This window comes from Tachypleus tridentatus, chromosome 12, assembly GCF_004210375.1.
Source record: "Tachypleus tridentatus isolate NWPU-2018 chromosome 12, ASM421037v1, whole genome shotgun sequence".
NCBI classification, from domain to species: Eukaryota; Metazoa; Arthropoda; class Merostomata; order Xiphosura; family Limulidae; genus Tachypleus; species Tachypleus tridentatus.
In genome coordinates this window covers 98,443,460-98,469,536 of record NC_134836.1, presented here as the reverse complement: position 1 = coordinate 98,469,536, position 26,077 = coordinate 98,443,460, and the positions used below count along the sequence as shown (strand labels likewise).

At 33.3% G+C, this 26,077-nt stretch overlaps 1 protein-coding gene across 2 annotated transcripts in view; it reads left to right on the top strand.

The window, feature by feature from the left end:
* The window catches only part of LOC143234119 (dyslexia-associated protein KIAA0319-like protein), a 122,206-nt gene extending 96,138 nt beyond the window's left edge, over positions 1–26,068 (top strand). For both annotated transcript variants that reach the window (XM_076471201.1, XM_076471202.1), the window contains exons 19-22: positions 285–407; positions 4,783–4,873; positions 14,412–14,506; positions 22,023–26,068. In XM_076471201.1, coding sequence (XP_076327316.1) covers positions 285–407; positions 4,783–4,873; positions 14,412–14,506; positions 22,023–22,162 — 449 coding nt within the window. In that variant the 3' untranslated portion in view covers positions 22,163–26,068. The remainder of the gene's footprint in view (positions 1–284; positions 408–4,782; positions 4,874–14,411; positions 14,507–22,022) is intronic.
* Positions 26,069–26,077: the final 9 nt, after the last annotated feature.

Here is a 26,077-nt window from a genome sequence, read left to right as displayed (position 1 = left end):
AATTTTAGAAACTAGTAACATAATTTAATTACTAGAATATTGGTAGATAAAAAGACTGAATAACCTGTAGAGATTGTTTAATCAAATTGTGGTATAACTTGATTAACTGAAATTTAATTAGATAATGACACATTTTTGTTGTTTAATCATTATATTTAAGATTCTAGTTACAGCTTCTTTCCTAGAAAGAGTAAATATTTTTTGGAGTTTTGTTGTTCATTACTGTTATTTTTAAACTTTTTTGTGGGAGAATAACTAATGTAGATCTGTCTTTTTGTTATTAGTGTGTCAAAATGAATGCTCCAACCATGGAACATGTGACCAGTATACAAAACATTGTGTCTGTGATGCTTTCTGGATGGAAAATATTTTCAGGTTGTATATGAAAGATCAAGAGAGCAACTGTGGTAAGTGTCTGTCTTAAAGAATAAAGTTATATTCCATTACATCACGTTTCAATATTATATGAACCTTATAGTTATTGACTGGCTTTGTATACTTTTATTACTGAAGTATGTCTTTTGCCTGTTACAACACTCATATGTCAATGTTGAAAAACAATTAAGTGAAGTCAATGTTAAATATATATGAAATCCTAGCAATATTTATTTTGAGTAACTTATATTTTGTATTTCTCTCTCATATGTTTAACATTAGAAGAATGACCAACTTTTGTATTGTGAAACTATACATTTTATAACTCTGGATTTAGAATGGTATCTTAAGAAATTTGACAAACTTTTAATGAACATTAAGTGCTGTTATTAAAAAAAATAGAGATTTTCTTTGAATTTGTGTAGCCTTAACAAGTTAGTTGAATAAATATGCAATTTTTCTTCCTCAGAATAAAAATATTTTTTTCTCATTGTACGTTTTTTTATATTTCATACATTATGTCTGGATATCTTCTTGTAAGTCATTTATCAGCCCATCACTAACAGTAGTGAACTCACTCACAGCAAAAATTGAAAGTTATGTAATAAAATCAAAAGTTAATTTTTTTTCCTAGAATGATAGCAGATTGTGACAGTCAGTTACAGCTATGTATCTTAACAATACTGGGGTCCCCACTTGTACAGTAGTAAGACTGCAGATTTACAACACTAAAATCAGGGATTCCATTCCCCTCGGTGGGCTCAGCAGATAGCCTGATATGGCTTTGCTATAAGAAAAACACACACAGTTTTGGACTCTTAATCTTTTCATAAATGCTTTGATTTTATTTGATTTCATGTGTAACTACAAAATTAGCATTACAGAACAGTAAATCTCCAGCAAGAGTGTATCTCAGAGTACAGTAAACAAAGTATCCAATTTAACACGTGCTATTCACATACACACCTCATGGAAAAATGTTTTTATTTTCTTTTACTTAGCTTTTCCTATCTAACATAATAACTTTCTAGTTTTTGCATTTTGGTTACTTTCATAACAGTAAATGTATAAATAAATGACATAAAATCAGATTTAGTACTAACGTGGGCTCTCGCACTCAATATTTAAGGCCCTGTTGAAACTTAAACTTATTTTATGATAGAGTTGTTTGTAATATGTAAAATTTTTATTGCAAATTTAAATATACAAGTTTGAGCACATAATAATTTCACACACAAAAGAAAATGTACTAAAACTGTTATAATTTAACTGCCTTTCTAACTAAGCAAAAAATGTATTAAAATAATTCCCTTACCAGTTGAGTGACCTTAGCAAGGTTAACAATGACTGTTTATGTTGAATAATTCAAAACTGTTTTGAATGAGTTAACCTTGTATGGAAATTGGCACATTAAAATCCTCTTCTTCTTTTGTATTGGCTACAAGTAATCCAATAGCAAATGTTGAAACAACACATGATGTGGTAAGAGGGCATACTGTATGGGTTTAACTTTCTGGTTTATATAGCAGTAAAGTGAGAAGAATGGAGGTTACAAATTTATATAATTTCTTAACAATATTTACACATGATTTGTTCTGAAACTTTGAACACATTCTCTGCTTCTCAGTCATGTGCTTTAGTTCACCATTCTACTCTGTCTTAAATGCTATAAGTTTCAATTTTCATTTCATCATATTCTGAAAACAAAATATGGCAAACTTTACTTGGCATGTATCACATGGAGGCTTTGAGGGGTTTAAATCCAGCTCTGTCATAAGCAAGTTTACCTTTAGAACACTTGAACTTGTTGTATAATGTTTCAACTTCATAGGAACTAGATAGGTATAGAACATATACCTATATATCACATGGAGGCTTCAAAGGGCTTAAATCCAGCTCTGTCATAAGCAAGTTTACCTTTAGAATACTTGAACTTGTTGCATAATGTTTCAACTTCATAGGAACTAGATAGGTATAGAGCATATATTCTTAAAGTTTTTGGCTTGTGTCATACAAGCTGAGGTGAAATACCCGTCCTTTGTCCAGGTTATGAACTAAAAACAAATGATCCCTAAATATTTTAAGTACCTAGTGATGCCTCTGAGAAAGACCATTTTGTGACCTGCATGATAATGATAATTGCATGCTATTTCATCTTCGTAAAAGGTGCCATTTTGCAAACAGATTTTATTTTATGTTGACCAAACTTAGTACTCTGGTAAGAAATCAAATGTTAACATAGTTATAGATTAGTTGGAAAGCCTGATATATTATAATAGTTTTGGGGCATTCATTTTCACTGATTAGATTATTGTTTTGTTTTAAAATGCATGTTTGAAAGTTATGTAAATTATTGTTTGAAAAATCAACATAGCATTAAAAAAAATAGCCTTTTCAAAGTACGTTTTCAAGTGCATGTAGGCCTATAAGCAATGTTGAAAGTGAATTTTTTGTTTTTATGTAATTTTTATTTATCCATATATGTCTTTGATAAAAGTGACTAAAATGCAAATATTGAAAACTTAAGTAAGATAAAAAGCTTAAGTGGAAAAAAAAACTTTTTTCATCATCACTCCTTGAGCAAAGTACAAACTATTATACAATTACAAATATTGAAAACTTAAGTGAGATAATAAAGCTTAAATGTAAAAAATAAAGCATTATTTGTCATGACTTCCAGAGCACAAGCTATTATACATGCAAGAGTAATAAAACAATGAAAAATAAATAAAAGCAGTTATGAAAAATTAAGAGGCCTTAAACTTTTAGACTAAATGATTATAATTAGTTGTTAAAACCTGCAGTCATTCTAGTAAAAAGAAATATAAAGGTACTTTTGATTTTATTTCATATTTTCAACTCATGCTGCAGACGATCTCACAAAAGTTAGTCTCAGAGTGAAACATTAAACAGAGAGGTAAATTATGAAATATAAAATAAGTTTATATTTGTTTAGAAGGTTCTAGAAGTTATGCAAATAAAATATGATAAAATAATTGATACTATAAACAATCAGAACTTTGTGAATCTCTGGTTTTTATCCTCAATTCTATAATTATATATACAATTGTATGTTTCATAAATGCTCTGTTTATTATAATCATGGTTTCACCAGTAAAGGAAGTAATTGCAAAATATACAATTGTCTTTGTTTTATTTTCCTCAATTCTATAAAATATGAAAATTGTAAGATGAAAGACATGTTTCTATCCTTATAATTTTCATAGATACTCATTTTTATTGATTAATTAATCAATCACCTCTACTTTAAAAATGTTTTAAAGCTTGTTTCAGTATTATACAATATATGCATTATGTATTGTTTAGTATTTTTCACATATAACCGAATAATGCAAAGTAAACTTTGCCAATTTAGTACTGTTTAATAACATTATTTTTTTTATGATGCAATTATGTCTTTCTTTAATACCATGTGCAAAAACAACACTTTGTAATAATGTTATTTTTCTCATAATTGAGCTATTTCTTTAAAAAGAACACTCTTCTTTAGTAAAATTATCTTTTTCTCTTTCCAAATTATTGTAATTTTGTTATAGCTAGTATCATATTTATATCATAATCAGTTGGAACCACTACAAGCTTTATTGTTCTCTGGTTGGTCAATGATAAATTCTAAAACTTACAACATTAAATTCCAGAGCTCATTTCCTTGCATTGTATAGGGTGCATATAGTACATTGTGCATCTTTTGCACTGAAAACAAAACAAACTATATTGTTTAAATGATATGAAAAGCTACAAGTTTGACAGTAGATTTATATTAAGCTTGTAGAATACAATTATTGATAGTTAATATTTCAGAATAGGTTAAACTTTTACTTCATAGTATTTCGTGACACTTTACTAGTATGGTGACTAATTATACAAAACAACCTGATTTATTTAAACTACCTTGTGGTGCCCAGCATGGTTAGGGCACTCAACTTATAATTTGAGGGTTGCAGTTTTGAATCCTCATCATGCCGAACATGCTTGCCCTTTTAGCTCTGGGGGCATTATAAGTGACAATCAATCCCACTATTCGTTGGTAAAAGAGTAGCCCAAGAGTTGACAGTGGGTGGTGATGACTAGCTGCCTTCCATCTAACCTTACACTGCTAAATTATGGTTAGCTAGTGCAGATGGCCCTCATGTAGCTTTGCACAAAAACAAACAAACAAACATTATCTAGTGATAGTATATCAGTATTGACTCATTTTTAATTTATTTTTTTACACAGAAATAAAAATAATATAAAATAATGATCTTTATAATATTGTGTAGAGCTGTTTTTGCAACAAGCAACCCATACTTACTGTATCTTATTCTTCAAACATAATTATTTACACAATATCTAAAGAACTTGAACATGTTTATGTTTTAGTAACATTTCAGGATTTTATTTCAGATTGGAGTGTCCTGTATGTTGTAATCATTTCTTTTTGTGGAGTAACCACAGTTGCTGGGTTTATCTGGGGAATTTCTTGTCTTTGTAGAAAGTAAGTTGATTTACCAAATTGTATTTCTTTCATACTTTGATTAGTTTATAATAATAAATTCCTAAATCCAAGATCACTAGTAAATTTTCCTAAGATATAATAAATTGTATAGAATATATGTATATTTTGTATAACATTGCCAGCTTGTTCTACATTGTCATTTCATATACGAGTTTACATTATTTCTGTTTCACCAATTTTGTGGTGAATATGTATACTTATCAACAGAGCACATTGTATTATTTGAATTTGTTTATAACCTTGCCTCATTGTTATATATTACTAATAATATCCTCAGTAATCTCTGTGTAGTTGCTTTATTTATTTTTGCATATTATTTGTTAGCATACTTAGTGACACATAAATTATTACAAAGTCTTAGTATGTAGTGTAATACAGATGGGTATGCACAGTTTATGGTGGCAGTACAAGGACAAGTCTTACAGTTGTAGTTCTTCTGACATTTCCAAAATCCATAAGAGTAGTGTGTAGGGACTTAACTCAAGCCTGCAAACAGTTTAGTATGTATTCCCATTTATACATGAATCTTACAGAAACATTAGCATGCCAGCTTGAACAATATCTTACTTATATTTTGTTTATACAAAGATGGTATTTCCTTACAGTCTGGTGGTGGTGGCAATATGTTAACCAAACAGTTTATAGAATTTGCCTTGAGAATTACCTTAACTCTCATGTTTTAACTTATCACTGTTGCTGTAACCACTATAAATTTCTTGGAAGTTATTATGCCACATAATGTGTACCAGTTGTAAATGTTTTATCACCATCAGAACAATTTAAAAAGATATGAACATTATGTCAGTCATGTATCTCAGAAAACCTTAACCTGAACATGACCTAGGAAGGTCAAAACACTGTTCTTTCTTTATCAGTAAAAGTGTTAATACCCATACCAGCTGTTCTGAAATACATTTTTATTTCGAGTGGGTTTCTCATCATCAAGAATTGTGGTAGTCACTTAATGATAAACATGAAAAGACTAATACATATGACTGTTGAGAGGGTAAAAATAATTAATGCTGTATTTTTGAATATTTTATCCAATAGTTAATATGTGGCAGTAAATTACTTTAGACTTTTTTTAGTTCAACTTTTAATGTCCTGTTAGAAACATCATACAATTAAAGTTATAATGAAACTGAAGGCACTAACAGGAGCTAGTAATGTGTGTGAAACACCTGCTTCAAATATTTATTTAGATACCAGGATAAGCAATTGTGAGTGCAGAATTCACCAACTTGGGAAATTTACATAAAGAACTCATACAGAAACTGAAGCAATGTAAAGAACATGTTTATTAACCAAATCATTTATATATATATAACTCACTCAATTCATATATTGTATAGTTCTCTGATAATTTATCTAGGATTTTTATCAATAGATTGACTGACTTTTTTTTTCTGATGACTTATTACAATATTTGATTTGGTAATATTACTTACACAAAGATTGAGTAGAGAAAATCCTTTATGGCTGATAGCGTGGACATTCTTGAGCTTTTGCATTTCTCTTTTGGACTGTGCTTCATAAGAGGATCTCTTTTCCTTTCTCTTCTTCTGTGTTTTTAGTTTTCAGACAGGATGTTGGTATTGCTCCAAACAGAACAAAAACTATAACTGTAGCTCATGATTCTGGCTTTGGCTTAATTGTTTGGTTATGGCTCAAAAAATTCTAAATTTCTTGGTTCTTAGAATTTTGCACATCATTTTCAGTGGAGCACCTGTATTTTTTGGACATGTCTAGCATGCAGGTCACTTAACCTTAGGCCTTGCATTTTTCCAGCGTAATTACTCATTTTTTTTTGGAGTTTCAGTTTCCTTTAAGTCTGCATTGATTCCTGAACTCCTTCCTGGACATGTTATATTTTGTTTTCTTCCTGACAATTATGTCTTGAACTTAAACATCCTGTCAACTTGTTGATTTACTAACATCTGGTTCGTAATAATAAAATAACCATGTTTCTGTTTTGAATCTCATGTTTAATCGAATGTGTTATTGTTGCCACCGAAGTTCTTTATTGCCTTATTTATGTCAATTAATGCACAATAAATTTTAATTTTATATCCAGTCTAATGTAAGTGATTGTTTCAATACGTTGTTCACTTGAACAGTAGTATTTGAAAATATAAATGACGTATCACCCACTTTCATTCATAACAAAAAAATAAAGATAAAATAAATATTATACAAGTATGAGAAGATGAAAACCCATGATATGTTCCTAATGTCCATTTCTTCCTTCATTTCTAGTGTTTCAGTATTTGGTGCTATGTTTATAGCAAGGTCACAATTACTGATTAAAATGTTTTTTTCCCCAAATGAAAAACAGATCACAGTGTGAAGGATTAAAACAGATTAATAATTTATAGGAAACAAAATTACAATAATTGACTTTGATAATTTATTTATTTCTTCTACTATTTAGTAATTTAAATATACTCTGGGATCAATTATGTATAGCTCATATGAAATATGTTCTTGAAAAAGAAATAGCTTTATTCTTTATTATAATTTATTTTTAATGGGATATAACTTCATTTGGTTTGAATGTTTACACTACAGAAATGGTTACCACACATAAATTATATTACATTTCTTTGTATTAATAACCTTGTTCAGTTACTGATTTCATGACTAGAGCCCCTAACAGAATTAAAAAAAAGTGAAATTTGAAAACTTGAGAATTGTACCACCACTAAAGCTTGTTTCCGCCCAATGTGATAAATATATACTACATTTATCACCAACCATATACCATTCATAAAGCATTTCAGCAGTAGATTGCCATAAAGCATGAACCCTTTTATATTTTATTGTAGGTCAGTGGTATATTTTAAACAAAATTTTGCAGATTTTTATTAATATTACCTATTTTGTTGTAGAAATTGTTCTTAAAGCCTATCAGTTGCATCACCTTATACTTTACCACACACTTCTATCCAACTATGATTCTTTTTACTCTATTTCCAACTGCTTGTTCAATATTTTGCTTCCATCCTTGGTCTTCCTATGACTCTGCTCCATATATTAAGACTGCTCGAATTTCTAGAGCAAGGGTTAAAACCTCCCAGCAGTTTGCTAGGCCCATCCTGGTTTTTTAGGACTGCTAACTAATGCTATCCTTATTTCTCTAGCTCTCCATAAGATTACTGTTTTGCTGTTATTAGACTTGAGCAGACCAAGGAGTTTCTTTTTTTAACTTTTAAATAACTTATACATTTTAAATATTAAAAATATTTTGATTGTTCTTATTTTTGGTTGTTGCAATTTTTTGTATTTTAGATAGCTGTCATATCTTATCACAATGTTCAGCCACATTTCATTCATGAATTGTAAATACATGATACTAAAAAACTCTCTTGGATCAATTAGATTATTAAATGACTGTTATTTTTTACACATTAAATTACTAGTAAATTGTCCAACTGCCTTTGGTCACACATGGCCTAGTGGTTATTCTTCTAGACTGGATCCAATATTTATGTTTCATTACCACTAATATAAAAACCTTACTCTATGGTTCTAGGACAGTTCACTACTTGCCAACTCATTACCAGTCGTTTTACTACATATTCCAACTGCATATAAGTGAATCCTTATGGCTTGACAACTATTTGAAGCAGTTGCTGGACAATTACTTGGGGACATGACATCACTTTCAGAGTGATGTCAAAGGCTACAATCTTTCCAATCCTCAGTCACACAGCTACTGCTTCCACAAGTAAGCAATAGTACAAGCTTGACTGTGGCTTGAACTTGCTACAGTATATAGTAGAGATGATGATACCAAACAAACTTTAATATTTCCAACAATCGTCGGTCTTTATGACACTAAAGAGGTAAAAAAAAAAGTTCATATCTTTCATCATAATAGCCACCCACTTGTTTGCTGTGCCTGGGAACCCATTAAGGGGAGAAGAGGATCCTAACAGTTGAGGGGTCAAACCCTAACACACCACTTTGCCCTTGAATTTCTGTAGATGGATGGCCTTGGGGTCATTTGGCTGGTCCACTTTGGCTAGGATCAACCAAGTACCAGTGTTTGACATTCTCAACAGCTGTTGTGGACATTGTGGTTGATGCTGTGTTTGGCATTGTAGTGCCTCCCCTTGTAGGGCCCCATGGTGGGTGGGAACAGGGAGCACTGACATATATTCTATTTATTATGTATACTCCCATCCATGAAGAGGAATAAATAAATAAATAAAACAGAGAAAAAGAAATGGTAATTACTAAACAGCAATGAATGGATGACTCTGTCCAACAATCACCATCACAGTTGTTTTCTGTACCCACATTTCTAATTTTGCATTAATTATCAGAGAAATCCTTTGGGCACATGTCTCTATTTTTTTATTCAAAAGGGATTAGAAGGGCTTCTTGGCTCCCCCACTTTAGTGAAAAAGTTATGATCTGTAGACATTTTGGTGGAAACATCTTCACCACAACACACTAAACTCTTCCTGAATTCAAGATTTCTTCCCATGCTACTCTTGAGTTTCTCAAGAGGAGTTATTGTTAAAGAGGGATTTGAAATCTCCACTCACAAAGATGGAATTATGATGTCAACTAATGTTCTGATTTTGATGTTTACATCACCATATCCACTTGCCACAGTCAAGTAAAGTTTGACCATACATTCTTAACCTTCTCTAATGTTTCCAGTATCAGTGGTTCAGTCACACAAAGATATCATGATGTGGTTCTTTAATGTGTGCTTGTTGTGATGGCAAAGTCCACTGTGCCTTCAAGTGCAAACTGAAACCATACTGCATTAACTGTAATTGTTCAAACCCCTATTACTTTCATTCTTGTCCTAAGTGGATGGGAGGACAAAGAAGTGCAATGTGTGAAGACTGTGAACAGTATTTCCTATCCAGAGGCTCAGAGGTTATTGTACCCACTCCATCTCAGACACATGCTGCTGCACTCTATTTTACTGATACAGTGGAAATGCAGTCAGGTGTCTTTGTGCTCCAACAGAGTCATTTACAAAGTATCTGAAGAGTCTTTTGCCTTCCGTGGCTAAAAATGTTGATGAATCTACAACTTCTCCCATCTCTGTCCCCACAACATCTTCCATTGGCTCTCCAGATCTACTCTCTTTGGCTTTGGGTTCCAGCATTTCCTTTTGTACTTCTTCTCTGGTCCTGAGATGCAGAATGATTATTTGTTCATGCCCTCAGTTACTGGACTCTTTGTCCACAGACTGAGACCTGCCTACTCGACCCAGGATAGGATCCCTAAAGGTCGATAGGCCTCCTTCAAATAAATAGGAAAAACGTGGTTAAAAACAGAAGGACTCTCTGCCAAATTCTCTTTCATATAAAACAAATGCCACATTGATACAGTAGAAATGGTGATGTTTCTGTTATAATTTAGATGACATCAAGATGCTGATTGATTTTTATCATTTTGTGTGTCTTTCCTAAGAGGAAATATTTTTGAAACCTGCTGATATAGTCACTTTTTGGCAATTTTTTTTTTATACTACAATGGCAGGTTGTGTGATGGATGAGTGCATGGAGGTGTGGCATGTGCCACCCTATCTTTGCCACTCAATACACCCTTGGAGGCCATAGCCATCCATGTTTCCTTGGGTTGTACAGTAACTGTTTATTCTTTCTACCTGTCTCATGGAGAGACCTTCAATCAATCAGACCTTGATACTCTCATTGAACAGTTGCCATCTCCCTTTATACCCCTGGGGGGATTTTAATGGGCATAATCCTCTCCAAAGAGCTGCTGATATTGATGAGAGGGTTTGCTTCATAAGAGCATATGCTCTCAGATAACAACTTTTCTCTCTTCAACACTGGTGTTTAACTTTCATACACCTAGTCAGTCTTTTACTGCTATCGATCTCTGTCTACTCCCCTTCATTTTTCTTTGAGGGGTGATAGTGACCTATGGGGCAGTGATCATTTTGAGAGAGACTGGCCATGGTCACTGCCACCTGACCCACATACTTCAGTGAAAGCTGGACCAGATGAACTGGCCCTCTTTCACTGCTCTCTCAGAACTTGATCTTCCCATTGTCTGTAAGCCATTGATAGACAACTGTGTGGCAGCAGTGAGTGACTGTATTATCCAGGCAACTGCTTAGTGTATTCTTAAAACCTCAACAAGTTTTTTATGGTGGAATTCTGCCTGTCACATGGCACGGAATGCTCAAAACCAGTCCTGGAATACCTTTTGTAAATATTCCACACTTTTAAACCTTATTCCTTCCCATCAGGCCTGTGCACCTGCTTGGCAGATTAGACGTCAAAGCCAGAAGGAATCGTGGCTTAAATTCACAGCCAACATCTCTTCTACCACTAGTTCCAAAGTCATATGAGACAAGATTAGGAAGGTTAATAAGCAGTATGCTTTTGTACCCCTTTCAGTCTTGATGGCCAGAAGGTTGTTGGTGCCCAGAGCATTATTGATATTCTTAGCAAGAGCTTTTCTCGTGCATCTAGCACTTCTGTTTCATCTCCCATCATCAAGTCTTGTGCAAAGCAATTGCCTCTTTCCTTTCAAACTGATAGTCTCTAAGAGTATAATTGTACATTTATACTGATATAACTCAAGCTTGTTCTTCATTAGTCTGGCAGTACATTGGTCGGACCTGATGATATACACTACAAGGTACTGTGCCATCTCACTCCTGTCTCTCTTGTTATTCTTGTTATTTATAACTGGATCTGGCAGAATGCTTTTCCTGATGCTTGGTGCTGGGCTATTATCTATTGTCCTCACATTTTCTAAGCCTGGGAAGGATCCCAAAATTCCTTCAAACTACTGTCTAATTGCTTTGACAAGTTGTCTCTGTAGAACTTTAAAGAGGATGGTTAATGTTCATCTTGTTTGGTTCCTTAAATCAAACAACCACCTGATTTAACCCGAAACACCAATCAGAGAAGCCTTTCTTAAGCAACAACATCTCATGTCAGTATTCTTTGACCTTGAGAAAGCTTATGATACTACATTGAGGTATGGCATTGTGTGAGACCTCCATTCACATGTATTGTGTGTTTATTTACCCATTTTTAATGGAACTGTGATTCCAAGTTCATGTGGGTTTGATGCTTTCCTGTTCTTCCCTTCAAGAACTTGAAGTCTCTCAGGGCTGTGTCTTGAGTGTCACCCTTTCCAGCATAAAGATTTATGCCATCGCTCGACAACTCCCTCCTTCATTGCAAACAGGCTCTATGTCGATGACTTCCACATTTAACATCATGCATTTTTGCCACCAAAGGGGTATTCACCTCAATCCCAAACTCCGTTTTGCTGAAGTTGTGCTCCCAATGGTCCCTGAAGTAAAGATCTTGGATCATGTCTTTGACTATAAGTTTATCTTTATGCCACACATCAAACAGCAGAAGAGAAGACACAGGATGTTCAGTGTCCTTGTACACTTGACTCATAGCTGCTTGATATTCTATGCTAAAGATTTATTGTGCCCTCTTTAGTTCAAAACTGGACCATGGATCTCTGATCTATGACTCTGCCAGGACCTTGGTCTTGAAGATGTTGGGCCCCATTCACCATTTGGGGCTTTGGCTCTGTAAAGGAACTATCTACACTTCTCCAGTCCATAGTTTGCACATTACGTCTCATGAATCTCCTCTACACCTTCACCATATGCACCTTTCTTTTCTGTATACTTCAAAACTTCTATCCTCACCACAGCATCCCACCTGGTGTTGTGCCTTTCTTCTTCAGTGGGCCATGCTTTTTCAGGATAAACAGTCCGTCATTGTTCCTTCTGGCCTTTGTATCCAGGCACAGTTGGATGAATTGGGTTTGTTCTTGGATGATATTGCTGTATCCACTGGTCAACCCTTCCCACCATCACTTATTACCATCCCTGAATGTGATATTTCTTTGAGTCACCTGAGGAAGGCAGATACTCCTGATTAGATGTATTATCTTCTATTTGCTAAACGTTTTTCAAATCATCCTTCCATTCTCTTCTATACGGATGGGTCAAAATCCCCTCTACAGCTTCTGTATTTTCTGCCAAATTATATGTTATTTCTCTTACCCTGGATTATGTAGAAGCTGTGCAGTACATGAACTATACTATTTATACCAACTCACTTAGCTCTCTACTGTCCATGAAATCTCGTCACATCAGTTCTAACCCTATTCTTTTGATATTCAAAAACTATTGGCTCATTTCTTTTTATCATCTACTTCTATCCAGTCTTTCTGAATACCAGGCCATGTCAGAATTTGCAGGAATGAGTTTACTGACACCATGGCTATGTCTGTCTGTGCTGGTGCTATCTCTGCCATGCCTGTTCAATACCTGGACAATGGTCCTATGTTCAAGGCTCGGCTCCATGCCAGTTAGCAGTCGACTTGTAGTGAGCAATGTGATAACAAGCTTTTCCAGTTAAAACTTTCTATTGTAGGAAGTCTTACTGGGTGGGCGACATGTTGGTCACAATTTTTTAACTCATTGTTTTGTTTTATCTGGGACTGATACACCAATGTATGGCTATGTGACACTAATGTCACAATCAATAGCCTACATTTAAATGTTGTGCTATTGTTACGATCATGAACGATGGCACCATTTTAGACATGTTTACCTTAGGTTCATCCTTGACATTGGACAGTTCCATTGGCAATGATGATACTCTACACCTTATTAAAATTTTTAAAGGCCATTGGCCTCTTAAACTCTATTTCAGTTTTTACCAGCTGTTTCAAATTTATGGTTTTAGTTTGATCCATTTTTACATTTATAATAATTTCACTTTTATCTTATTTTTTACCAGTTGTTTGGTGCAGATAGCCTAGTTGCTTTGCACCAATAAATGTCAAACAACCAACCAACCAATCTTTCATCATTTTAAATAGTCTTTTGCAACTAAGAGCCTTTTGTATTTTGAAGGAGTATTTCTGTAATAAACTAATATTGAAGTAATATTTTTTTAATATTTTACTGATTGAAGTGTTTGTGTAATGAACTAATACTGACAATATATTTTTATTTTATGATCTTAAGTAAAATATATAAGGAAAATTATGACATAAAATTATCAGGTAGCAAAAAGGTCATGTAGTGAAGTATCCTCATAATGAAAAGACCAGTATTGAATAGACCAATAGCAAACTCTTTGGCCATCATGCTCCACACTTTGAAGACATAGGTTTGTTAAAAGATTGACAGTCAAATCCAGCTGTTTAATCTTAAAGCATCTCAAGAGTTTGTGTTGGGTGGTGTTAACAGGCTGTTTTTCTTTGGTCTATCTCTTTAAATATAAGGATAGCTAATTCAGGTAATTCTCACATAGCTTTGCACAAAATCTAAAAACAAACAATCTCAAATTTTTAATACTTCCTCAGATCTTATTCATTAGTGTAAACATTTTACAGTTGGTTACTGAATAAAAGGTTGTTTGGCTTTTGCTAACATTTTATTACTTAGAATTTAAGTGTTACAATCTATTTTATTTATTTAAAAAAAAAACCTAACTGAAGAGCTATAATAAAAGTTAATGGATTATCTTAGAACAAGATGTCGGAAACACAGGAAACACCATCGATATGCTCTTCTTGAAGATTTCAGTGATAAGGAAAAGAATGGAATACCTTTAATGGCAAGAGGTAAGGAAATAATATTTATTGTTGAACAAGATTTCATTATTTTTTTATTAAAGCTACTACAATATTTTTCTTGTATTCAAATTACAGTCAGCTATTATTTAGGATAATAAGAAAGAAAGAAAATGCAAAAATAATATTCGAAAACATGGATAAATTGGAAGTCTTTATTCCTGAGACACCTTTATTGTAAAACATTAAAATTAGATAGAATTTTAATGCTGCAAAATAATCACTACTTAATAAAGAAAAAACAGTCTCTACTCTTTGTTTGTTTAGCATTATTATATTTATTATTTTTAATTATTTCTTATAATTCTTATTTTCCTGTCATCACTCTTTTTCATTTTTGTGATCAAATCACTAACACAGAATAATGAGATTACTGTACCTCAGTTTTTTTTCTTTTAATGTTATCACCTCATAATTTCATGCTTTGTCATATTCACAACAACCTGTGGTCTATTATGTCGTCACTGCAAACTCAATGCCTTATCATACATTAACTTATTGGTTGTTTTATAGTACCCACAAACTTCTGGTTACATTACACTCAGAACATGTTTTTACTGTGTGTAATATTTGTACATAGTTAATACATAATTTTGATTATTCAAGATTACATCTGCACACAGTTATCTGGTCTTTGCAACAACAATAACTTGATGGAATTGCTGTGCAATGATTTGTGACAGTAAATGATTAAAGTAAGATAAGTGAAATAAACACTAGAAAATTAACCTGAAATATATGCAAGCAGTAGTCTCAGTGATAGCAAAAAAAGTGGAGAAGATAAAAGTATAATTTTAGACTTGAGCTCACAGGGTGGGATTTAGAAATGGCACAAAGACAGGACTTCTGTTACATATCTTCACTCCTTTATTATCTAGCACAGATAGCCCTCATGTAGTTTTGTGCAAAATTCAAAACAAACCAAACCTTTATTATGCCAATCAGAAATATGGCATCAAAACATAGAAATATCTGCTTCATATGATAGCTTCAAGGTATTCCACAAACATAAGATCAGGAGGGACACAATGCAACTATCCCACTATGTAGTAGTTAAAGTTCTTTAACCAGTTTAGCTAAAAAATTAACACCTCAAAGCTGCAATATTACATGCTATCTTAATTGGAACATAAAAGATTTTAACTTATTTTGTAGATACGAAAGATATATAATATGAAAGTGAGGTATAGAGTATTTACTGCATGGTACATACTTTCTACAATACTATACTGACGATAAATTTTGTACAAGTGAGTAAAGTGAGAACAATATACTTATACTATAGTGAATGCAAACCATTGTTGTTATTCAAGCAACTTGTTTTTGGTTTCATATTCCTTTTTTGTCATTATAATCCCATTACTTTATTATACTGTGCAAATTGTTATGATCATTACACACCTCTTCCTTTTAAATCAGATATTGAAACTTTCTGCTGTACCTTACTATATTATAATCACCATGAACTACTACTTGTCATAATTTGTGGCCTTTTGATATTCAAAGATGATGTAGAAAAGAGGGAAGGAAACCATGAATCTTGGATTATTAACTACACTTCCAGTACTTGTGTAATCAGAACCCAACATGCTGGCCCATTTCTTTTTACAAATGTCACATTGTACTATGTGAGAAACTGTAGGTAAGACTTGTCTCCGAGTGTGATGATCCTGTGAGATCTTCATTCATTTTTGATGTGCAACCTCTGAGCTGTTCTTGGTGGATTTGCACTATTTGGTACAATCGTTAAATACAGATTCCCAATTTGTAGTAGGTATATCAGCTGTGATAAGGTAATGCTTTATTACATCTTTTTAATGCAGCTGGCCAGAGAAACATTCTCCATAAAGTAGTCTTCACAAGTCTTTGTTCTGGCATATGCTCCACATGACCATCCAAGCACAGTTATCTTTCAAAAGGCATAGCTCTTATGCTGGACTGGATATATAGGTGTGCTGCAAGACCTCCTCTTTAGTGATTCAGTCTGCCTAAGATAAATTCAGGATCATTCTGAGGTGTCTGAGTTTTACATTGGCCAATCTCTTTATACAACAATAATAGAATGTGTAAGCCTCTGCTGAATAAGAGATCAGTGCCTTGGCATGTAATAATTTGTGCTTGTTTTTGTTGTACACCACAATGTTTCCAACCCTCTCATGTAATTGCCTGAAATAAACAGATACTATTTGGATCTAGTGATCAAGCTCTGCATTGAGGTTGTTGCCATTAGTAGCTGTACTGCCAAGGTAACTGAACTTGTTAATGGCATTTAGCTTATTGCCAAAGAGAAGAACAGATTGCTCTACATAATGAGAGTTAGGTGATAGCTGATGGAGGAAGTTGTTTTTTTTTTTATGTTAATTGTTAGTTCAAAAGCAGCAGATTCTTTGGAAAAGTGATTTGGAATGGTCTGTAGACCAACCATCAATTAAGATACAAATTTCACATCATTGGAAGACAGTTACTCTCTGACACAGATGTTCATAGTCTTAATGCAAGCCATCAATCTTATGAGACTGAAAAAAACAGTGTAAGTTCTTGCACAGATTTAAATTATTTTGCCAAGATTAGTAGATGCACAATCCAAAACAGCATCTACAAACAGAGTGAATAATGCAGCAGACAGTGTGCAACCTTGTTTGACATCATGCACCATCAAGAAGGTTTCTGATATGGCACCTCCTGTGTGATACCATTTATGCCATCATGAAATTGGTGAACAATTGCAACACATTTCTGCCAACAGCCAACTTTAGTGAGTATTGCCTATGCACTTCTTTCCCTACACTATGAAATTGGCAAACACAGCATACATCAGTACATTTTGTTCAAGACGTACACTGCTGACCAAAATCTTAAGGCCAATGAACATAAAGAAAAAATATGCATTTTGCATTGTTAGACTCAACCACTTACTTGAGTAGAGCTTCGAAAGATGAAAATAAGAAAAGGGGAAAAAACAAAACAAACTTTTTTAGCACTTAATATGGCCTAAATACTAGCTGGTCAAAAATTTAAGACCATACTGAAATGAAGTGTTAATTGGTAAACACATAACAAAATTTAGTCATTTGTGTTCAAGCATTAGCATTGTTAACATCTCTCACTGACATCTCCTGTGTTACATTGGGTAAAAACATGGCAAAGGCCAAAAGGTTGACAGAGTTTGAACGTGGCAGAATTGTCGAGCTGCAAAAGCAAGGTCTCTCTCAACGTGTTATCGCTGATGAGACTGGGCATAGTAAAACTGCTGTTGCAAATTTTTTAAAAGACCCTGATGTATACAGAACGAGAATTTCAAGTGGTTGTCTCAAAATTTCGCCGACATTGAGCAGAAGGATTCAACGAGTTGTCCGGCAAGACACCAGCTGATCATTGAACCATATTAATGCCCTTACGGACGCAGAATGCAGCTCGAGAACAATAAGATGGCATCTACGAGAGTAAGGCTTTAAAAAACTGTAAATGTCTTCAAAGGCCATGCCTCCTTCCACAACATGAAACAGCTCAGTTAAGCTTTGCTGAGAAGCACCAAACATGGGACGTAGAAAAGTGGAAGAAGGTTTTGTTCTATGATGAGAAAAAATTTAACCTGGATTGTCCAGATGGCTTCCAATATTACTGGCATGATAAGGATATCCCACCAAAACATTTTCTACATGGCACAGTGGAGGAAGTTCCATCATGATCTTGGGTGCTTTCTCCTTCCATGGAACAATGGAGCTTTAGGTTATACAGGGGCATCAAACAGCAGCTGGCTACATTGGGTCTTTCAGTGGAACAAAGCTGCAATCCACAATGCCTGCAGGACAAAGAACTTTTTCATGGAGAATAACATGATTCTTTTGGACCATCTAGCTTGTTCACACAAACTGAATCCCATTGAAAATGTTTGGGGGTGGATGGCAAGGGAAGTCTATAGAAATGGATGTCAATTTCAAACAGTGCATGATCTCTGTGAAGCCATCTTCACCACTTGGAATAACATTCCAGCAAGCCTTCTGCAAACACTTATATTGGCCATGCAAAAGTGAATGTTTGTAGTTATTCACAATAACAGCCATGCAACTAACAACTGAGACCTCTTGTTTGGCATTTCCTGCCCTGTTTAGGACTTCTGTTTGGAATTGACATCCATATCTATAGATTTACCGATTAACGCTTTGTTTCAGTATGGTTTTAAACTTTTGACCAGCTAGTATTTAGGCTAATTTCATAGTGTTCACATTTTCCCTATTAAATGCTGAAGAAGTTTTATATTTTTATTTTCCCTTTTCTTATTTTCATCTTTCAAAGCTCTACTCAAGTAAGTGGTTGAGTCTAACAATGCAAAATGCATATTTTTTCTTTATGTTCGTTGGCCTTAAGATTTTGGCCAGCAGTGTACTTGCTGTATTTGCCACAAGATTTTATTAGTCGAGCTTTTGTTCACTCAAGAACTGCTTTAACCTTCTGGTAGTATGAATTCAGAGGTTATTAATCACTGTTCAAGTATTATTTTGACCATAGCATTTCCTATGATTAATAGGAGTGAAAAACCTCAGTAATTGCTACAGCCACTTTGATCCCCTTTACATTCGTAAATTGTTACAATTGGGACATCCTTGAAGTCTTGAGGTAGTTCTCCATCTTGCCAACATTGTTCAAAAAGATACAACAACCCTTGTTTTAATACTAGTCCTCCACTTTTGAAAGTTTTGGGATAGACTATCTAAACCGTTACTTTTCAAGATTTATTCATTTTTGTTGCCTTTATATGTTCTTACAGAGTTGGTGAGTTGATGAGTGTTACACCAGTTTGTAGTTGTGATACATGATTCAGTAAAAAATCAAAATGTTCTTTCTATTTCTGTAAAACTTTCTTTGTAAACAGTTGGGAACTATCAAGGCTTGTGCAGAACAGTTGCTTCATGCTTTGGTTCATATACCACCTTTAAACTGTCAAAAATACTTTTGTATTGTGTTTTTTGGTTAAGGACTATATCTCCTCTGCCTTTTGTAGCCACCATTGATCTTGAAGTTTGTACAAATATTTTTCAAGATTTGCTTTAGCTGCTTTCCATTGCTTCGTGCCTTGTTGAATGTGTGTGTCATAAGGCTTGTGTAGTTTGTCTTTTCTCAATTAACAATTCTTTGATATTATCATCATTGCTGTCAAACCAATCAGCACATCTCTTATTATGGAAGCCAGTTTCTGCAGTGACTATGTCATATACAATGGTTTTGAAATGGTTCCATAGCATTGGGGTCAGTTGAGCTGTTTAGTATTAATTTGTTTCAAAATCTTTAAAGATGTTGCTCTGAGTTTCTCTCTGCAATTAGGGTCCCAAAATTTTCCTCTGTTCAGTTTCCAAGAGACTTCTGGCTGTTTTTTGTGCCAAATGGGAGCAATATTTAATGTACAGATTGTGTAGATAAGTGTGTGGTATGTGTTGCAGTCTGCACCATACATAATTTTTGTAGACATGACATCAGCAAGGTTCTGCCTTTATATTAGACTGTATACAAGGAGAGAAATGCTGGAAACATGGGTGACACCAACCAACTTTCATTTTTAGGGAGCTTGAGAAATATGTATGTGTTATTGCCAAATGTAGCTCAGTGCAAAAGCTGAGAGGTAATTCATCATTTGATTTTATTTTTCTTTTTCTGAAGTGAACTAACCTGCAGTTCCAAGTTAATCCTTATCAAAACCAACACAAACATTGAAGTTTCCAAGGGCTATAAGTTTGTCACTACCAGCAACTAAACCCAAGAGATTCCTTTGGACTAGATAGAAGTCGTCTTCTATATGAGGTATGCTTTTGTTGTTGGTGCATAGGCCAAAATGACAGTGATCAAGTGGTTTTTGGGTAGTGGAAGTCACAACGTTATTAGCCTTTCAGAGTTACAATTTTGACATTCCAATCTGCAAATTTGTGTCTTCTTTTCATATGCTTTACTTTACCACAAAATTTGAGGCTTGCTGGGTGTGGTAGCTCAGACAGAGGTTGGGTTGAGTGGAATATGTTTACCCTAACTTTTATAAGGGCATCCCCTTTAGGGCAGGCAGAGCCATCTCTTAATAGTGTTGCCATCCATGATCATCACACTTAAACCAACCACATGCAGATGACCAAGTAATGATTCCCACCTCAAGCCTGTCACCACCATCAGCCACATATCACTGCAGGACTTTCTTCTCATTCCCAGCCTTTGCTGATGCTTGAAGTGCAGAAACAGTCAAGAGTTATAGATGCACTCTCAGATTGAGCTTCCCAAAGTCTAAAAGAATGTTAGGGCACAACAGTTGGTGGGAGAACAGTCTTGGTTTCATTCCATGGTGACCTTCTCCTATACCAGTTGCAGTGCTCAAAACTAACTAGAGCATATCTTCTCTGCTGTTTACTTAGTTAAACCAAACTTCTGCCAGACAAGGTAATCCACCATCATGCTTTATCAATGGTTTCACCATATCCCTGGTTTGGAGACTCCAAGATTGCTAGCACTTACCTAAGATGCTACTCCAAAGCTACAGAAATGGGTAGAAGAGCCTCACAATCCTTCCACAGGCTATTAACAGCAGATGGTCTGTGTTGCACCCAAAATAAGCTTCTCTCTGTATTACACTCAAACATCTTTCCATATCATAATCTTTACAAACCATCTTACTATGTTATAATCACTATACAAAAAAAAAACTGTGGCAGGTATTTAGTTTTGAGGAAAGGTATTCCACTTTCCCAACTGGGATATTCAGGGATATTTTGCCCCTCTCACAAATAAATGTTTAAAAGGGTTGAGAAGTTTCATTTTTCAGGTTCCATAAAAAGTTCAGTTATTACCTATTATGAGATTTAGAAGGATTGAGTAAATGTCTGGAGGGCTTCGAGGCAATAGAAGGCTTTCAGTGATGACGTCCAAGATGTCGATGGAGTTTAAAAGAAAAGAAGCAACACAGCAGGATCTTGTCGAAATGTCAACTCAAACGATTGACAGACCTTTGTCAGGGCCATTTGGTGGCAGGGATCTAAAAATCCAATGGCTATAAATTCACTGTAAATATCTTAATGTATTATAAACATTACAGTCATCTCACTGTATCATAACTACTACAAGGTTCTCAATTTATCTTCATCATTAGAAGTATATCATTGTGTTATACATCATCAGTACCATACCAAAATTACTACAATTATCTCCTTTATTAAACTTACAAATATCTTGTTAAATCATAAGTCACTGTTACAGTGTCTTAAGAATTAATGCAAACTTTGTACTCAATTAAAGAGGTAAAAAAAGAAAAACTTTCAATAATACCAAAACTTTCTTGTATTTTGTTGACTAGAAAATTTTTGTGTCATGTAATCTTTTACCTAAATGTATGGCAGATGAGCTACAAACATGTTGTGTTGCAGAAAAACAGAAATTATATATGTGGAAGATTACTAAATACTTTTTTTCCTTATTTTCCTTATATTAAAATACTTATTTTATGTACAGTTGTTTACATTTCCGTTTCCTACAGGAAACCCACAAAGCAGTAGTGTCATGGTATCAGAATCTGATTCTGACACTCTCTTTGACTCCAGAACAAGGCTAAGGATGAAACAAAATGGGAAACCCCCCAATGGTGTCATCAAGAGTGAAAGAAAAATCAAAACGTGACATATACCTTGATTCACTCGAGCTCACCCAAGACTTCCTGAACATTTTAAAATACGCAGCCATAGAGACATAGCAACATTCTTTGTGTAGTTGTGATTTATGTTAGACAGTTTCTGCTACTTCTAGTACTAGGTGCTAGACCTAAAAAATATAATTTACATTGTTTGTAATGCAAACCTTTTTTTTAATAATTTTTTATTCTTTTTTAAAGAGGAATTGTTGTTAGTTTATTGAAGTTATAAAGTGAAACGTAAATTACACCTTTTATTTCTGAGTTAATAGGACAAGAATGAAAACTACAAGTTAGATTTATGTTGAATACCTTAATAATTGTTGTGCCAATTAAGTAGTGAGAAAGACAGACAAAAAAATATTTTAGAGCTGTGTTGATTGTTTTATTTCAAGTTACTTATTTACTTCATGAAAAATAATTCACTCAAGTTGGTTTACACGTTAAAGGCACTAAATGCTTTTAAGATTCAAAAAACTTGCAAAGCTTAAAGAGAGACATTTTGTATTATTAATTCATGACAGGCTAAATGTGAAGAATAAGAATCAGTAGAAAACAGCTTAAATAAAATAATGCACCAACTACAGTGATACGTATGTGCATATATCAAAGTATTAAGACATGTATAGGGTATTATAATGTATAACCACCACTTCTCATTTTGTCTCTGTAGCAAAATATGTGGCAAGTCACAGATTATATATGTGGAATATCAGTGTAATTGATCCATTGAAATTTTGTTTTGCTGTATATTAAAACCACAAATTTTCAGGTTTCACTATTAAGAAACAAAGTGAATTTATCACAAAAGAAAAGAAACTTGTTCAGTACTTGCCGTATTAGCATTATTCATTTCATGACACCAAACTTTTAACATAAGTATAAATGTTAAGTCATAATACGCAAGGAGAAACTGCATTAAACTGCTGATGATATCCAAAAAATATACTAATTGTATTTTATATATATAGTGTTTCAGTCAAAATGCCTACAAATCACGTACGTTTTTTTCAAATAGTTTTGAACAGAGTATGAGTACTATAGTATTTTATCTGTCTTGTAACTTAAAAGTTGATTATAATAATTCCCCAATTTCTGCAACATCATTTGTCCTGTAAATGTTTTATATGTCTGTCATGTCAGTTTCTTGAATGTGCCTTTCTGATGTGAACAACACTTGTCTGTAGTGTTGCATGGAATCGAATTCACTGTGGAAACGAGTTTTCCACAGTTTGGCTGTTTCCACTAAAAGAAACTGACAGTTGTTAAGAGTACCAATATACATGTTTGTAACTTGCTGATTTTGTTATTATTAATACCAATATTTTGTTTTTACTGTTAGAACAAGTTTAGTAATGCTTTCATTTTAAGTACATTTTCAAGAAAAGTTGATAAGAACAATATTCTGCTAAGAAAATTGAAGTTAGGTTTACTGTAAGTTGTTTCAGTTATAAGAATAGTATAGTTCTGTTAACTGAATATCAATTGAGAACAAATGGTTTATTTTTTACTTTATCATAACATCATTCATTTGCATTTTCTTTACATATATTGAAATTTTAATTTCTTCCTATCTAGTTTTTTTTATTTAAAATCCTTACAATATAAAGAAAATAAATTATTGATGATTAGTTTGGAAAATGTTTTAGATATTAAAGCAGTAGATGTTCTTTAGATGTTAGCCTTTGAACAATATTTATTAAAATATAAAACTACAGGAAATAATGATTGTCAAATTATCAAAACTTTTCTCCAAACTGAGTGTAACAAAATTAGATTTTGTTACTTTCAATTGTTGTTGAGCATCTCAGCAACCCAAACATTCCAGACACCTTTTGTCACTATACTAGTGTGTATGGAAAGTTTCATGTTTTACTACAGGATGCATATTTGGGTATTTTTATGCCTAAAATAGAAAGTGAACAAAATGTTTTGTAAAGAGTGCTATTTTTATTATACCCTATAGATTGCAAAAAGTATGTCTCCCTTTTGTGCTAATTTTAATTTTGGTGTAACACAAGTCTTAATTTTCATTTCATTTTATAAGTATACTTTCTGACAACACTACACTGGCAAAATTTTAAAAATAGTTATTTTTATACTTTATTATTTTGTATTTACTTCTTCTGTATGTTTTTTTTCCCTTATTTTTAATCATAAAACAAGTTTTTAAAATTCTCCACTAGCTTATTAAAAATTTCTTTCATGATATGCTGTTAACTCAAACGTACAGACATCATTCTTGAAAATGTATTGGGCATTTACAACACTTCAGCCATATTGTCTCCATGTTTTTCACGGGTTTTTTTATGTCCTGCTAACTGTTTTTGTGGAATTTGTTTTTTTGTTACTACCCACTTCTGTGATTATTTAAAATTTGCTACACAAGTGTAATGTCTAGTCATTTATACAGTTTGTACTTGTTTTTTGAAAATTTTAGTACCTGAATCTTTATCACAAATTTGTTATATGTTACATATTTTCCAGAAATTATTTATAGCGAGTGCTCTAGTGTGTTTGGTAGAAGCCTTCTATAATTATTAATATACACCCCTCCCTTCCCAGAAAAAAAAAAAAAGTTCCATTTCATTATTTTATAAGCTATTATTATAGATCTTCAAAGTAATCAAAAACTTTCACCTACTGTTTGAAACAAGTATGAAAAACATTTTAAAATATATACTTCATGCATTGGACAGTTTCTGTTGTATTCATAATGCTGTATGCACATGTGATTCTAGTCATTATCGGTACTTTTGTTGTCCACTTTTTATACGTATTTGGAGAATCTTTTTCCCATTGTATGTTTTCTATCTTTAACGTTTGCACAACAAATACCTGATGAGTTATAATTCATTATACATTGTTCAAATTGTCAGAAAAGTAATGAAGGAACTACTTTTCAATTATTTTACCATTTAACGAAAAATGTTTACTTTCTCAAGCAGTGATATTGCTGCTAGTTATGCATGAATTATGCCATGCACAAGAGTGAAAGTTCTGTATTTAATAAAGAAGTCCATCAAGAACAGAACCAGATAACAAAAAACTGTTTTTCAAACTCAGTCTATTTTTGCTTCATCTCACACTTCATCTGCACAATCAATTATTCTTCAAATATACTACCAGTGATGAAAAATGTGACTGTTCAGAGCTTTTCAGCACTGACAAAATTATCTGCTGTCATCCCTGCCTGCATAAAATATTACCATCATTTTGTTTAAATATATAACACTTTAATTCACCAGTAACTGGAAGACTCACAGAGCACACATCTTTTGTAATGATATACTTTAATAGTAGCCACAGTCCAATGTGTTTGGTGCAAGTTTATAAATTTAAATATGAGTGTCAGATTCCCTTAATTTTCTTTTTCTTGGGTGATAATATGCATGGCTTCTATCAAAACAAGTTTTGTGTATTGTATTTATTTAAAAATTCAACCTTGTATTTCCAGTTCCGTATTAACTATAAAGTAGTGTTTATAACTAGTGGTTTGATGTTATAACTGAAGCATAGTTCTTTTATATTAAGAATCAAATAAGTTCTTTCCTGTAAATAACTTGTGTAATAATTAAAGAATTCTTAGAAAAAGATACACATGAAACTATGTTAAACTGAAGTCTCATGGCCTTAGTGGGTAATAATGCACATGAAAATCAGTATGGAAAAAACTTGCTGTTTTGTTGAACTGTAGTTTCATATATTGTGATGTATTTTAACTCTGTTTGCAGTGTTGTTAATTCAAAAATTGTCTGTTAGGAAACTGGTTTTAGAGTCTGAATGGGGGAGGGAAAGAGCTATTTAAAACAGGACAGTTGTTGTTTCTTAATATAAGGTGTTAGGTATTTTTTGTAAAGTTTAAGTAGTTCAATAAACCTGTGCACACAACTTAACCCATTCTT